The 15,993-nt window shown below is 39.7% G+C and overlaps 1 protein-coding gene across 2 annotated transcripts in view; it reads left to right on the top strand.

Moving 5' to 3' along the window:
- Positions 1 to 7,194, top strand: part of rbl1 (retinoblastoma-like 1 (p107)) — a 49,043-nt gene extending 41,849 nt beyond the window's left edge. The window contains exons 17-22 of one of the 2 annotated variants that reach the window (XM_031827392.1): positions 20 to 196; positions 1,707 to 1,778; positions 1,999 to 2,086; positions 2,836 to 2,984; positions 3,465 to 3,629; positions 4,369 to 7,194. In XM_031827392.1, the coding sequence (XP_031683252.1) occupies positions 20 to 196; positions 1,707 to 1,778; positions 1,999 to 2,086; positions 2,836 to 2,984; positions 3,465 to 3,629; positions 4,369 to 4,542 (825 nt within the window). In that variant the 3' untranslated portion in view covers positions 4,543 to 7,194. Of the gene's footprint in view, positions 1 to 19; positions 197 to 1,706; positions 1,779 to 1,998; positions 2,087 to 2,823; positions 2,985 to 3,464; positions 3,630 to 4,368 lie in introns of both variants that reach the window. The other variant, XM_020483246.2, reaches the window with a different exon arrangement.
- Positions 7,195 to 15,993: the final 8,799 nt, after the last annotated feature.

The raw sequence follows: 15,993 nt of genomic DNA, 5'->3' as shown, positions 1-15,993 counted from the left end.
CCCCCCGTGCTCGCTGTAGGTGTACCACCTGGCCAGTGTACGGCTGAGAGATCTGTGCGTTAGGCTGGACATCTCGGCAGAGCTGCGGGGCAAGATCTGGACTTGCTTTGAGCACTCCATCGTCCAGTGTCCGGAGCTGATGAAAGACAGACACCTGGACCAGCTCCTCCTTTGCTCCATCTACATAATCTCTAAGGTACTAAAGCACTGAGAAAGATTGACTTATTTTTGTTGTTTTACCATCTTCAGTTGAATGCATTGATTAAGCCTCTTGAGAGCAACTGCTAAATGGCTTTCAACGTGGCTGTGTTTCTGGATTCACCTAATGAGTTGAGCGATGTTCTGTTGGTCTTGAACAGAGGGATTGACACATTGATAATGACTTGATTATTTCTGTGTCATGCAGGGTACTTAGTATGGTACTTTCTTGTTTTTATTTCTTGTGGACCATAATAAAATTATTTATTAATCTTTCTTTTTCAATTCACAGGAAAATTTGTTATACTTACGTTCCATATTAAAACACAGAATACCCTTTATTCAAATTTGACAAATGCATTCCCTTGTTTCTTAATGTAGAATATCTAATACTTTTCTGCACCATCAAGAAATCTGACTGAAAACATTTGTAATGAGTTCTTTGGATTCATTATTTTATTGAAGAACTTCAGGTGTTTGCGGGTTTAAAACACTTTTGAATACAGTGGATTTTGGTGGTTCTGTAAACAATACTACTGCCTCCTAGTAGTACAGCCTCTTTTTGGAACCCTCGCTGATCCAAGGTAGAGGTAATCTTTTGGGCAACGGTTGGTCACCAATGCCGACAGCACACACGAATCTCAGCACCACTTGCTCTTCCTATCTGTCCGTTGAATCAAACATACAAAAGAGTGATAATTTCCAGACCGGCCCAGTTGATTGGTAACACTGACATGAACACGTGTTGGGGTTGGCATCCATACAAAAAGCATTATACTATGGTTTGAGAAATATATCAATTTCTTTGCCTCAACAGTTTGAAATGCACAAACAATAGTGTGAATGTAGGTAGATTTTGCCAGGGGGCAATGAGACTGGATCTTAACCCATGGCCCTTTCCCCCCATGTGTTTCCATGGCAATTCCATTGTTTTGGTCGAGTTCGATTGACCGCATCTATGGCACATTTCTCTACCGCATCTATGGCACATTTCCTCGAGGGGAAACTGTAATCTGACAATTGACTCAATAATACAATGTATGTGTCCATCCTACTGCGATAAATGCCATATTCCGGATGGCCCATATCATAAAGAAGCCTCCTAATCACCTTATCTTATTGACTCAATGTTACCTTCAGCAGAATTGACTCATTTTCACTGAAAAATATTATTCTGACTGCATATTCAGCATATAAGTCCTCCCAATATTCGATAGCTATTTTCATATATTTTTTACACATCCGTTTCTGATCTCTAGGTGTCCGTCCTTCAATAGATAATCAAATAGTAATCTTAAAACAATTATGTATTAGGGTAGTAGAACTCAACAGATTTTTGTTTTGTTTTTGGATTTAAAAAAATGCTGTACCCAGAGGAAGAAGGCCATGTCTTGCCGGTCCCTGGCACAAACACGTTTTACCGCTGTCGTACAGACATTCAGTATTTTTTCTCACCTGAGTGATTGTTGCTTGGATTCCTATTAATAGTGTACATATGAATGTTGTAGATTACGAAAGAAGGCCACACATTCCAGGACATCATGAAATGTTACCGCAGTCAACCACAAGCCAGCAGTCATGTAAGTGACCCCACATGCCAGGTTTTTCTGAATTCCTCCGTACTTTATTTCAAGTTCTTCTCAAACACTTCTGCAGAGGGAGGTGTGCATAGTCAGAAAAACGATTTTAATATAGACCACTAATATTATATTACATATATAGAATTTGTGCCTGTCGTGAAGTCAAAAAATAATTTGAGTGACGTGTTCCTTATGGCTCTTGTTTATGCTCACTCCACAGGTCTACCGCAGTGTCCTCATCCGACCCAGCAGCACCAGAGAACAGCCCTCAGACGAGAACATGGAAGTGGACCCCTCTGGTGGAACATGTAAGACAGCACACCCCCAAATAGCCTTTCTATCTGCAGCTGTCCACTACTGGAGTATAGCCAGGTGGTTCAGAGTTATTTTCGGACCCCTAAAAGATACCTCGGCCCTGAGAAAGACTCTGGAAATGAATCCCACTGAATGTAACCAGAATGAATGTCCAGCTGTTTAAAAATGTTGGTTTCATATGGTTTGTTTCTAGCACAGAAATTATGAAAAAAATATATATATTATTTTAAAATTATATATAAAAAAATTATATTGATACTGTAAGCATATTTTGAAGATAAATACGCAACGCAGAGGACGAAAGGTCAATGGAAATAGTGTTTTTTTCTGTAATATCAATGGGTCAGAGACATTTCAGTCTGGGACTCATAGCTACATGACAAGTTCTCATTGGTCCAAATTGTTTATACATTGAACCTGAAATAGGATACTTGTTATCTGGCCACTGGCCCAGTTTTATTGCAAGGAATTCTAGTTAGTCAACCACAGGCTAGGGCTGGGTTATAACACTATATCCTGTCCCTTTGTTCTGTGGAGAGAATCACTGAGGACAGGGAAGAAATTACCACCTACTTCCAAGCATGATTTGTCCTCTTTGAGTAGACCTGTTTTCCTCCCCCTGATTTGCTTTGGGGTCTGTGTTATTGATGAATAACATCAACTGCTAACATAACGGTAGGCAGACTCTTTGGTGATATGAGTATCCATTACTGAACAATGCATCCACCAGCCTTAATTTCAGCTGCTGAGAAAGCCGACCAGAACAGCGGAGAGGAGGCTCTTGCCCAAGGCGAGGAGCGCGGCGACCTCATCCAGTTCTACAACTCTGTCTATGTGCTGAAGATTAAGGGCTTTGCCCTCCGATACGCCGCCCCCAGCATGGACAACAGGGTATGGTATGAGGTCTGATACCAACAGGCTCGGGAGACCATTTCTATCTACAAGCGATCTGAATTGGTCTGATCACCTGCATTGACTCTCCACACCATGGCACACATGCACTCACACACACATACATTCATGCTACACACAAATCACAACTGCCGATAGCAGACTCTTCTCTACTGTTGCTAATTCTGCACAATTAAAAAATTTGCCCTCTAATCCCCCTTCCCTGATACCCTGTGAAAATATTTTACTATAAATTGTGCTTTCTTATAGTCTACTGTGCCATTTACTTTCTCTTCATATTGTTGCATTGTCGAAGGAACCTGCATGTTAGCATTTCGTTGGACAGTATATACTAATTCAACTTTAATCATGGGCATACTTCTGTCCTGACACCAGTTCACTGTCAGTATCTAGTCAGAAGTTTGAGATTTGTAAGCTAGTTGTCTGTAGTTAGTTGTTTTGTTCCCTCTTGTCTTCCAGATGGAAGCCCCTCCTCTGTCCCCGTTCCCCTCGATGAGAGCCCAGCCCCTGTCCCCCCGCCGCATCTCTCAGAGACACTCGATCTACGTGTCCCCACACAAGAACGGCTCCTGTCTCACCCCGAACTCTGCCTACACCTACAAGATCAACGGCAGCCCCTCCAAAGTATGTCCCCACCCTTATGCATGTATGTGTTTTGAATTAGGCAGTACAGAAGTTTAGATACACATTTTCTACATCAAATTGTGTTGTCTGTATGGTTCATATACACATGCTTTAACATAAATCAATGTATTAACTCATGAATCAACATTATCCATAGTTTAAGGCAATATGTTTTGCACATAAGTGTGGGGAGGTGTGGTCCTTTCTTTCCAATGAGCTAATTTATGGACAATATTTCAGTTCATTTACCTTGATGTTTGTCAAACCTCTCCTCGGGGAGCCCCAGGCGTTTCACAATTTTGCTGAACTAGCACACCTGATTGAAGTAGTCAAGGACTTGATGATTAGTTGATCAGGACTGACGTGTTATCTCTGGAATAATTAAAATATATTTGATGGCCAGGTGTACGCTAGGAGAGGCAGATTTTTTAAACATTTATTTAACTACGCAAGTCAGTTAAAGAACAAATTAATATTTACACTGACTGCCAAACTCGGATGAGGCTGGGACAATTTTTTGCTGCCCTATTTTGCTGCCCACCCAATCACAGCCGGATGTGATACAGCCTGGATTCGAACCAGGGACTGTAGTGACACCTCTTGCACTGAGATGCAGTGCCTTAGACTGCTGCGCCACTCAGGATTTAGGGGACCCCTTTTGGCTCAGGGCCAAGGTTCCTTTACTTTCTGTCTGTATGTTAATGTTAGCTCACCTGTGCTTTACCCCCTCCTTCCGCAGGAACTGACTGACATCAACCGGATGATCCGCCAGGGCGGGGTGAGCAGGAAAAGGGCCTTTTCCATGGAGGGCGACTACTTGGGCGAGTCCCCCACCAAACGGGTGTGTCCCGAGAGCGAGGATGTGCTGCTCAAACGGCTGCAGGACGTGGTCAGCGAGAGAGCCCACCACTGAGAACCCCACCCTGAAACTCAATCTCCTTTTAAGAACCCCACATTCCAGTGCCAACAACTCATTAATGTCTTCTGCAAGTGCTTACCCTACTTACAGCATGAGTCTATCTTTTTCTGGTCAACATTTCTTTGTTTTCAGATGTGATTTCAAAGTGAAGGACAAAGGTTGGTGATGAACCAAAACCTGCGTTGCTTTTAAATTGTCCATGGACTTCAAGACTGTGACCAAAATAGACTTTTGCTGCTGAATTTGTCTATCATAAATGATCCTTTGGCCCTCTATTGCATTGAATTGTAAAGTATGCAGGCGGTATCATAGCAGAAAGGGCTAGTCTCTATATGAAATATGGCAGTTGACTTTCTTTTCCCTTCATGCTGCTAATTAATGCAGCATTTGTGTAGTATCTACACTTTATTTGGTCTTATTTTAAGGGAAATTTCTGAGTTATGGTTAGTGGTGCTATTTTTGATCAAATATAAATTTGTTTTTAATCTTAACTCAACCGCAACATCTTACAGTAAATCTAAACATCAACTCCATACCAACATGTCTGGTATTGCACAATTACTTGCTGTAGTAGGTGCTCAAATTGGATGGGTTTCTTATCAGGAGTTGAAAATCCAAATGTTACAACAACCGCATTTAGTAAATGAGCATCATTATGTCATACATTGTATTTGGAAAGTATTCAGACCCCTTGACTTTTTCCATATTTTGTTACGTTAAAGCCTTATTCTTAAATGTATATTTTCCTCATCAATCTAAACACCATACCCCATAATGACAAAGCAAAAACAGGTTCTTAGAAATGTTTGCAAATTTATTTAAAAAAATAAACACTATCACATTTAAATAAGTATTCAGACCCTTTTACTCAGTACTTTGTTGAAGCACCTTTTGCAGCGATTACAACCTCGACTCTTGGGTATGACGCTACAAGCTTGGCACACATGTATTTGGGTAGTTTCTCCCATTCTCTGTAGATCCTCTCAAGCAAGCTCTGTCAGGTTGGATGGGGAGCGTCGCCGCACAACTTTTTTCAGGTCTCTCTGGCTGGACCACTCAAGGGCACCCAGAGACTTGTCCCGAAGCCATTCCTGCGTTGTCTTGGCTGTGTGCTTAGGGTCGTTATCCTGTTGGAGGGTGAACCTTTGCCCCAGTCTGATGTCCTGAGGGCTCTGGAGCAGGTTATCATCAAGGATCTCTATATTTTGCTCCGTTCATCTTTCCCTCGATCCTGAATTCTCCCAGTCCATGCCGCTGAAGAACATCCCCACAGCATGATGCTGCCACCATCATGCTTCGACCTAGGGATGGTGCCAGGTTTCCTCCAGATGTGACGCTTGGCATTCAGGCCAAAGAGTTCAATCTTGGTTTCATCAGACCAGAGCATCTTGTTTCTCATGGTCTGAGAGTCCTTTAGGTGCCTTTTTGGCTAACCTCAAGCAGGCTGTTGTGCCTTTTTACTAAGGAGTGACTTCTGTCTGGCCATTCTACCATAAAGACCTGATTGGTGGAAGGCTGCAGAGATGGTTGTCCTTCTGGAAGGTTCTCCCATCTCCACAGGGAAACTCTGGAGCCCTGTCAGAGTAACTATCGGGTTATTGGTCACTTCCCTGACCAAAGCCCTTCTCCCCCTATTGCTCAGTTTGGCTGGGCAATTGCCTTCTAGGAAGTCTTGGTGGTTCCAAACTTCTTCCATTTAAGAATGATGGAGGCCACTGTGTTCCCGAGGACCTTCAATGCTGCAGACATTTTTTGGTGCCCATCTCCAGATCTGTGCCCTTACTCAATCCTGTTGAGGAGCTCTACGGACAATTCCTTCGACCTCATGGCTTGGTTTTTGCTCTGACATGCACTGTCAACTATGGTACCTTCATATAGACAGGTGTGTGCCCTTCCAAATCAATTTACCACAGGTGGACTCCAGTCAAGTTGTAGAAACATCAAGGATGATCAATGGAAACAGGATGCACCTGAGCCCAATTTCAAGTGTCATACCGAAGGGACTGAATACTTGTGTAAATAAGGTATGTTTATTTTTTATACATTTGCACAAAAATGCAAAACCCCGTTTTGGTTTTGTCGTGGAGTATTGTGTAGATTTTAATTTGTTTTCATCCATTTTAGATTAAGGCTGTAACAATGTTGAAAAAGTAAATGGGTCTGATTACACCATACATGTGCCCGCATTGTCTTCTGTGTTAAATATTATGTTGGAGTAATCTTTTGTAATGATGTGACACTGTCAAACTACATCAGTGTTTTATGAAATTAGTGTTTACTGGTGATGATGATTGGTCACATATTAATGATCTTTTCCTAACTATTGTATTAGCACTGTTGTACAATAAAACGTTGATATACGTTCCTTTTTATTTTCACCAAAAGGCTCAGAGCCAAATGTACGTTCATGATTACATTGTCAATAGATAATACATCTGCTTATTCTCATTTCCTCAGAATATTTATTAGGCTATTATGCTCGTATAACTGACCGTGCCTTGGCAAGTTGGATGTCCTCATAGGATGGTATAACTCATCACAAAATATTTTGTGAAGCGATTGTATCACTGTCGTAGTCTATGGCAAGTAAAAAATTTATTAACACAATCTACTACATTGCAATAAATCCTTTTAGATTTTGCTCCATGCCACATTGTAGAAGTATTTTGAAGTACTACTATGTATCATGTTCCTGCATTGTGCATACAGTACCAGTCAAAAGTTTGGACACCTACTCATTCCAGAGTTTATTTTTACCGTATTCTATTTTGTAGAATGATAGGAAGGTACATTTATATTAAACTTGTTGGGGATAGGGGGCAGTATTTTCACTTTGGATGAATTGCGTGCCCATAGTGAACTGCATCCTACTCTGTCCTAGATTGCTAATATATGCATATTATTATTACTATTGGATAGAAAACACTGATGTTTCTAAAACTGTTAATTATGCCTGTGAGTATAACAGAACTCATAGGGCAGGCAATCTTCCAAACAGGAAGTGAAATTCTGAATGCGGGTCTAATTTTAAGTCATCACCTCTTCACTTCCAAACAAGATATGGATATGTTACCACTTCCTACGCCTTCCACTAGATGTCCTCATTCAGTAGAATGGGAGGGGAAATAGTCACTGTCTTAGCAGAATGCAATTTCCCTGTGGCGCATTTGTCTGAAAACTTATGATCTGGTTGGAACGTTATTGGATATATATGAAAATAATATCCTGAAGATTGATTCTCTACTTAGTTTGACCAGTTTATTCGACCTGGAATATATATTTTTGAAGTTTTCGTCAGAGTTCTCCTGGACCAGCGTCAGCTTTTTGGGCACGTGAGCTGAAAGTGCTAGCAAATGCAGCTAATTGGACACTACTATTGGACAATATGGAACAAAACAATTTATTGTGGAACTAGGACTCCTTGCACTGCATTCTGATGAAAGATCATCAAAGGTAAGGGAATATTTATGATGTAATTTCGTATTTCTGTTGACTCCAAACTGTTGACTCCAAACATGGCGGAGAAATATATTTACGTCTGAGCGCTGTCTCAGATTATTGCATGGTAGGCTTTTTTCGTAACGGTTTTTAAAAATCTGACACAGCGGTTGCATTAAGCACCAGTGTATCTTTAATTATATGTGGAACATGTATCTTTTAAATATGCATATTATGGAACAAAACATAAATGTATTATGTAACATGTCATATGAGTGTCATCTGATGAAGATTTTCAAAAGGTTAGTGATTCATTTTATCTCCAATCCTGCTTTTGAGACTATATCTTTGGCTGGGAAAAATTGCAGTTTTTTTTTATTTGGTGGTGGTCTAACAAATATATGTTGTCTTTTCACTGTAAAGCATTTTAAAATCGGACATGATGGGTAGATGAACAAGATGTTTATCTTTCATTTGCTGTATTGGACTTAATGTGTGAAAGTGGAGTTCTAAAGAATATTTTTGAATTCCCTGCACCACCTTTTCAGCTGAATGGGGAGGGAGGGGTGGGACTCCAGTTAGAGGGGGTTTTGAGGTTCACACACTGTTTGGTCAAATTGTCCCTTCCATGCATCTAGATACCATCTGTAGTCACCTTTCCATAATTTCGAAAGAGGACAGATCAGAACAACAGTTTAGTTCATTTCTGGTTCAGGAAATTCAGACAAGAATTGGCTATGACAAATGATTACTTTTACCAATATTCTTAAAACCAATTTCTAAATCAAATGTCAAAGAAAATAACATCACATTCTGTTGAAACAATTTTACAAATGAGCTTATCACACTGTCAACCTCATCACACAGGGTCAGGACATTATCCAGATCATCCAGCAGACCCAATCTGGTGAGATTTATATCGAAACGAAACAGACAAACAACAATACCCTCCTTCATACATCATTCGATACATTCCTACATATCACTCAAGGTGTGTAAACTTCAAAAACCTCAAAGGACCCTGTAATTTTCCCCATTTTGACACAAATCAAATTATAGAATTATAGAATTACTACCCTTAATAACAATTTTTTTTTACCCATAACTTCATAGTAAAATAGACTAGAGGCAGGTCTATCCTTCTCGTGGTCCTAATCACACATAACTATTAATTATCAAATAAGTTCTTTCTCTATTAGATTAATTATGTAAAACAATAACATATAACCGATATTACATATTCAAGGGTTACAGTATTTTTAAAATTTTATTTAACCTTTATTTAACTAGGCAAGTCAGTTAAGACTTGCCCCAGACCATGACGAACCCTCCAACTCCAAATTGATCCCGCTCCAGAGTACAGGCCTCAGTGAAACGCTCATTCTTTCGACGATAAACGCGAATCCGACCATCGCCCCTAGTGAGACAAAACCGTGACTCGTCAGTGAAGAGCACTTTGCAGTCTTGTCTTGTCCAGTGACGGTGGGTTTGTGCCCATAGTCGGCTTTGTTGCCGGTGATGTCTGGTGAGGACCTGCCTTTACAACAGGCCTAAAAGCCCTCAGTCCAGCCTCTCGCGGACAGTCTGAGCACTGATGGAGGGATTGTGCATTCCTGGTGTAACTCGGGTAGTTGTTGTTGCCATCCTGTACCTTTCCCGCAGGTGTGATGTTCGGATGTACTGATCCTGTGCAGGTGTTGTTACACGTGGTCTGCCACTGCGAGGACGATCAGCTGTCCATCCTGTCTCCCCGTAAGCTCTGTCTTAGGGGACTCACAGTACGGGAATTGTATATTATTGCCCTGGCCACATCTGCAGTCCTCATGCCTCCTCGCAGCATGTCTAAGGCATGTTCACACAGATGAGCAGGGACCCTAAACATCTTTCTTTTGGTGTTTTTCAGAGTCAGTAGAAAGGCCTCTTTAGTGTTCTAAGTTTTCATAACTGTGACCTTAATTGCCTACCGTCTGTTAGCTGTTAGTGTCTTAACGACCGTTCCACAGGTGCATGTTCATTAATTGTTTATGGTTTATTGAACAAGCATGGGAAACAGTGTTTAAACCCTTTACAATGAAGATCTGTGAAGTTATTTGGATTTTTACGAATTGTCTTTGAAAGACCGGGTCCTGAAAAAGGGACGTTTTCTTTTTTGGCTGAGCTTATATCCACAGTAAAATGAGTCCTATATTTCGACATAACCTGAAAGGCCACTCAGCAAGGAAGAAGCCACTGCTCCAAATCCGACATAAAACCCAGACTATGGTTTGCAAACTGCAAATGGGGACAAAGATCGTACTTGTTGGAGAAATGTCCTCTGGTCTGATGAAACAAAAACAGAACTGTTTGACCATCGTTATGTTTGGAGGACAAAGGGGGAGTATTGCAAACCGAAGAGCATCATCCCAACCGTGAAGCACGGGGGTGGCAGCATCATGTTGTGGGGGTGCTTTGCTGCAGGAGGGACTGGTGCACTTCACAAAATAGATGGCTTCATGAGGGTGGAATATTATGTGGATGTATTGAAGCAATATCTCAAGACATCAGTCAGGAAGTTAAAGCTTGGTCGCAAATGGGTCTTCCAAATGGACAATGATTCCAAGGATACTTCCAAAGTTGTGGCAAAATGGCTTAAGGTCAACAAAGTCTAGGTATTGGAGTGGCCATCACAAACCCCTGACCTCAATCCTATAGAAAAGTTGTGGGCAGAACTGAAAATTCACATTCTTAAAATAAAGTGGTGATCCTAACTGACCTAAGACAGGGAATTTTTACTAGGATTACATGTCAGGAATTGTGAAAAACGGAGTTTAAATGTATTTGGCTGAGGGTGTATGTAAACTTCCGACTTCAACTGTACATTACAGTTTAAATAAAACTGATCAGTTCTACAAAGAGTGGGAACCTTATTTCAATGACCTAGAACCTGATTTATCAGCTATTCTGCTGCAAGGATTTACTTAGAATGGTGGTTGTTTACCTTTCTCAGGATTACACTCACTTTAACTGAGCTTTTGTGTCTAATTTCTGTCTTTTTTGTTTTTTATATTATCTTTGTTGCTGTGAAAATTGTGAAATTTCAATAAAAATACTATTACAAAAAATACATAAATCATAATGTAGTGTATAAACATACAACATTTCGTCAGGCATTATTTAATGTGGGAGCTCCCTTAACAGACATACTGTAGTGGACTTCCATCAGTTCTGGAAGAAAGATTCCTACTCAAACACATCAGATAATACAGTGTTCCATTAAGTGGAATAGACACCTTCTAAAGTAAAAAAACAAAACAAAGCCCTGATCTGGTATTCTTATCAGTTTAACCTATTGTATTAATTTAGTGAAAACATAAAACCTGTTTTAACAAATCTAGGACCTACAAAAAGTTGGCCTCGTCAGCTCAATATTCAATCAGCTCAATGTTCAAAACTAAAACATTCACTTTAAATACTTGACACTGTTCCACATCATGGTAACAGATTATTGTTTTAAATGACATTACCTTCAGGCTCCAATTTACTGGTGTTACCTAAACTACAAAACCGAGCAACAATAATCAGAACCTGTCAAAGAAAGTTTTTCATACCTCGACTTCAAACGTCCCACTGCCCGCTCGCTTTCAACCGCAGCTAATCCATTTTACATTCTCAAGGTTCAATCGCTCTACTCAACAGTTACAACAGTTAATTACTCAAATATTGCATCATTAGAGTGCTATAAAAAACACTAACATATTACCATTCACATACTGTCAACACTCATTAAGTGTACATCCACCCTCCTTATCAATGTCTTTGTCACTGTCACACATCGTAAGGTTTAGTAAAGAAAATAATCCTAACATGATTTTTCTCTCCTTACTCGAAGGAAATGTTTTTATTGTAGTCTACCCTAACAATACGACTATGATATTTTTAATACCACCCTCTGCTGGATATCCCCTTTCTGCTTCACACTTATTAAATGTCTATTTTAAGATTAACCTGTAGTGTGCCAAATGTATAAAATACATCAGCCAATTCTTAAGGAAAAAAACATTTTTGTGGGCACAATACTACAGCTTCTTACTACCCACAAATTTGATCCATTGCTGTTGTAGCCTAGTTTTATCATGATCATGGTCACAGCTTAATCGCAATTGCCTACCCTGTATTATTAGAATTCATTAGATTTAGGTAAATGTCTCTTCTGATTAGGCTACAAGTAATAAAACAAACACTTACGATTGTTTACAAGCATATATTCAGTTCAGGATTCAAATACGACTCTAATCTCAGTAGATTATTCCAGCAGACCATTTAGGCCACAAAAACGTATTGCCTCGCAATTTCTGTTGAATAATTTAGCCTTTAAATTTGAACTAAGCATGCTGTTAAAACGTTCAGTTTACATCTTAAAACAAACACTGGTTGCTAAGAAAAACATGGAACCATTTGAATCACAATCAGAAACTCAGATTTCAGTCAGTAACATAGACCCAATGCTATTGAAATTACAAATAAATCCCGCAAATAACCCAATTATAATGGTTTATAGTCTTAACATCTGGCACACAATAACAACACAACTACCAGGTGAACATTTAAAAAAAATAATGTATAGTCAAAACAAACATAACTTCTGTTCACAGGGAGGCCACTTTAATTACTATGTTATCTCTTGCCTCGCTGGTTGTACTTTCCCATATGATGCCTTGTGATCATGCTGTACCAAATTGTTTACTAATGTGGCGATGTTCGGCATATGGGTTTCTTCGTGCCAATAACAAATTCACTACATATTGTATCAACACAGAACACTCAAATCTACACCCTTTAGCGATTACATTTAAATGCGGTGTGATGCAGTTTGACTATTTGTAAACCTAATTCGTGCTCTCGCCCATATATACTGCCAATTTTAATATGTTACCTAATCCACTGTCCTTGATTCTCACAAGGACTATTCAACCCCAAAATCTGCCAAGGAGCAGGGTTAAGCACCCAAGTTAACTGGCTAGCTTGCTAGCTACTTCCAGACACAAAACACATCCTCAGTCTCAATTCTACTCACCTAGCAGAGCTGATTAGGCTTTGTCAGTGTTATTAAAAGCATTGGTGACTAACTGCTGCTGGTAATAATTTGAATTAAATTATTTTCCCTAACGTTTACTGACACCGGCCATATTCAACGGGCGTTGACCGCTCGTAAATTCATCAATATTCTGCGCTCTAGTACATTCAGACCAAGTGCTCTGAAATCCAAACAAAATAGCCAGAGCGAATTTACAAAGCACCCTGTTTAACAATGTCCATTGAGAACGCACAACGACTATACCATTTAGCTAGATGAAATTGTAAAAAAAAAAAGCTAATTAGCAACTTTGCAACTACTTACACCCTAACCTTAACCCTTACCCCACGGACAAGAAAAAAAAGTTATTTTGTGTGCCTGTGCCAAATTTCGAATAAGTAATTTGTGTCTATTTCCCGGTAATCTGTGGTTGTGTGACCACATTCACTCAGTCAGACCATGCTTAAAGAGTGACTGCCCCTAAAAAGCAACTAATTCCTTTGAAAACGGCCTGTGGCATCGATATGAGTCACACATTTATTATATTGTCAAAATTGACTACAATGTGTAAATAGAATATTTTTGGTCATAAAGTCAGAGTTTGGAACCTGTGTGTCACAACGAGTAAATTAAGGTTTGGATCACAATTATGTCAACAAATCATGCCCCCTTTTGCCAAGCTCCCTCTTCCGACGTTGCTTTACTTCATTGAAACGGGCTCCATTGTTTCATCGCCCCTAATGCGTTCAAAGGATCAAGGGCCCTAATAAGGATTGACCAATTGGAGAACCATCGAATGAGTGAACATGTAATTCATCTAAAACATTCTTACGAGAGTTTGAAAACAACATTTAGTTTTATCTGTATTTAGCACAAGTTTTAAATCAGCAAGGGATTCCTGCATAGCTATAAAATCTGACTGTAGTTTTGACACAGCCTGATCAACAGTCGGGGCAACAGCATACATAATAGTAGAGATGAAACGGTATGAACATTTCATATCACGATTATAGTGACCAAAATTATCAGGTTATCGGTATATATTTTATATTGAAAACCGACAACAACAAATTAAATTAGCAGCACTATGCACTTTTTGTGTGCATAAACATGAAAATAATAACATTAAAGATGGCACCATGTGGCCATGAGAGGTAAGTTTCTCTACTGCAGTTTTAAATGAGTACAACCTTAAGTAAGCAAATCAAATCAAATTCGCAGCACTCGCTTTGTAGTGAGGCACGGCAACCTTCATCACCCTCAGAGAGCCAGGCCTCTCAACAATGTGAAATGACATCATGTCCTTTGCAATGTAATATAAAAAGGCTGCAGTGAGGTCTTGAGCATTTTTTGATGTGGGTGCATAAATGCTGCCTTTTTAAATGCTTGATCGTGTCACAACTGTAGATGAGGAGGGACCATTAGCATCACTGGGTTTGCCTGCTGCACTCCCACCCTGTAAACAAGGGAATAGCAAATGTGTTATTATTGTTGTTACATTATAAGTATTATTATTATCCACTCACACACAGTCTATCTTCTGTGTTGCATTTGAGTATATGCAATGACCCCATTAACAATTTACATAAATACAGGAGTCTTGTATAGGAGTCTAGTGTTTCTCCTGTTGGAACACTTTAAACACCAAGTCGACATCTGGCAGATTTTAAATTAACAAAATATGTTGTTTGGGTGACTAAACTACATAACATGTTGTCGTGTGCAATGGGCAAATAGAGTCTGCAGACACAGAACGCACACAGCAGTAGAACAAAGTGTAGTGCTTTTACAAGAGTAGGTAACGCTGAAAGCTTCCGGTTACATTATTGACAAGCTATTAGCAAGTTAGACAGACAAACCAATGACATTTTCCCCCATTCTGAAGTCCCCACATCATGCATTGAGCTAGAAGTTAACTTACCTTGCTTTCGCTGTAAAGTAGTGGGAGTTTTATTTTTAAAAAATTTATTTAACCTTTATTTCACTAGGCAAGTCCGTTAAGAACACATTCTTATTTACAATGACGGCCTAGGAACAGTGGGTTAACCTTTCTGGCACAGGCATTCTGCTAGGGACTCACCTCGACAACTTCCGGTGCAATTGCAGTCCGCGAAATTCAAATGACAGAAATATAAATATTTAACATTCATGAAAATACAAGTGTCATACATCACAATAAAGCATAACTTCTTGTTAATCCAGCCGCTGTGTCAGATTTCAAAAAGGCTTTACGGTGAAAGCATACCATGCGATTATCTGAGGACAGCGCCCGCATGCAAAAGCATTAAAAAAATTTCAACCAGGCAGGAATAGCGATATAATAAATGCCTTACCTTTGAAGATCTTCTTCTGTTGGCACCCCAACAAGGTCCCAGCTACATCACAAATGGTCCTTTTGTTCGATAAAGAGATAAACAACAAAGAACGCGCTCTCATCCACGCGCATGAAAACACTACAGTCAACATGGGAGCCACTTAGAAAAATGACCAATTCTAGCTCATTTTTCCAAAAACAAGCCTGAAACTCTTTCTAAAGACTGACATCTAGTGGAAGCCCTAGGAACTGCAATCTGGGAGGTGTTCAACTCATAATAAACATGACAGCCATTGGAAACAGTGGTAGGCTGGGGTTTGTCCTCGGGTTTTTGCCTGCCCATATCAGTTCAGCCATTTTCCAAAGGAGAGGTGTCACAAAGTCAGAAATAGCATTATAAATACTCACTTACCTTTGATGATCTTTATCAGAATGCACTCCCAGGAATCCCAGTTCCACAATAAATGTTTGATTTGTTCGATAAAGTCCCTCATTTATGTCCAAATACATTCTTTTAGTTCGCGCATTTAGTTCACAAACTCACAAGGCGCGGGCAAGTCCAGGCGAAAGTTCAGACTAAAAGTCCAAAAAGTTATATTACAGTTCGTAGAAACATGTCAAACAATGTATAGAATCAATC

Source organism: Oncorhynchus kisutch, linkage group LG1 (genome assembly GCF_002021735.2).
Source record: "Oncorhynchus kisutch isolate 150728-3 linkage group LG1, Okis_V2, whole genome shotgun sequence".
NCBI classification, from domain to species: domain Eukaryota; kingdom Metazoa; phylum Chordata; class Actinopteri; order Salmoniformes; family Salmonidae; genus Oncorhynchus; species Oncorhynchus kisutch.
This window is presented reverse-complemented; position numbering and strand designations above follow the sequence as displayed.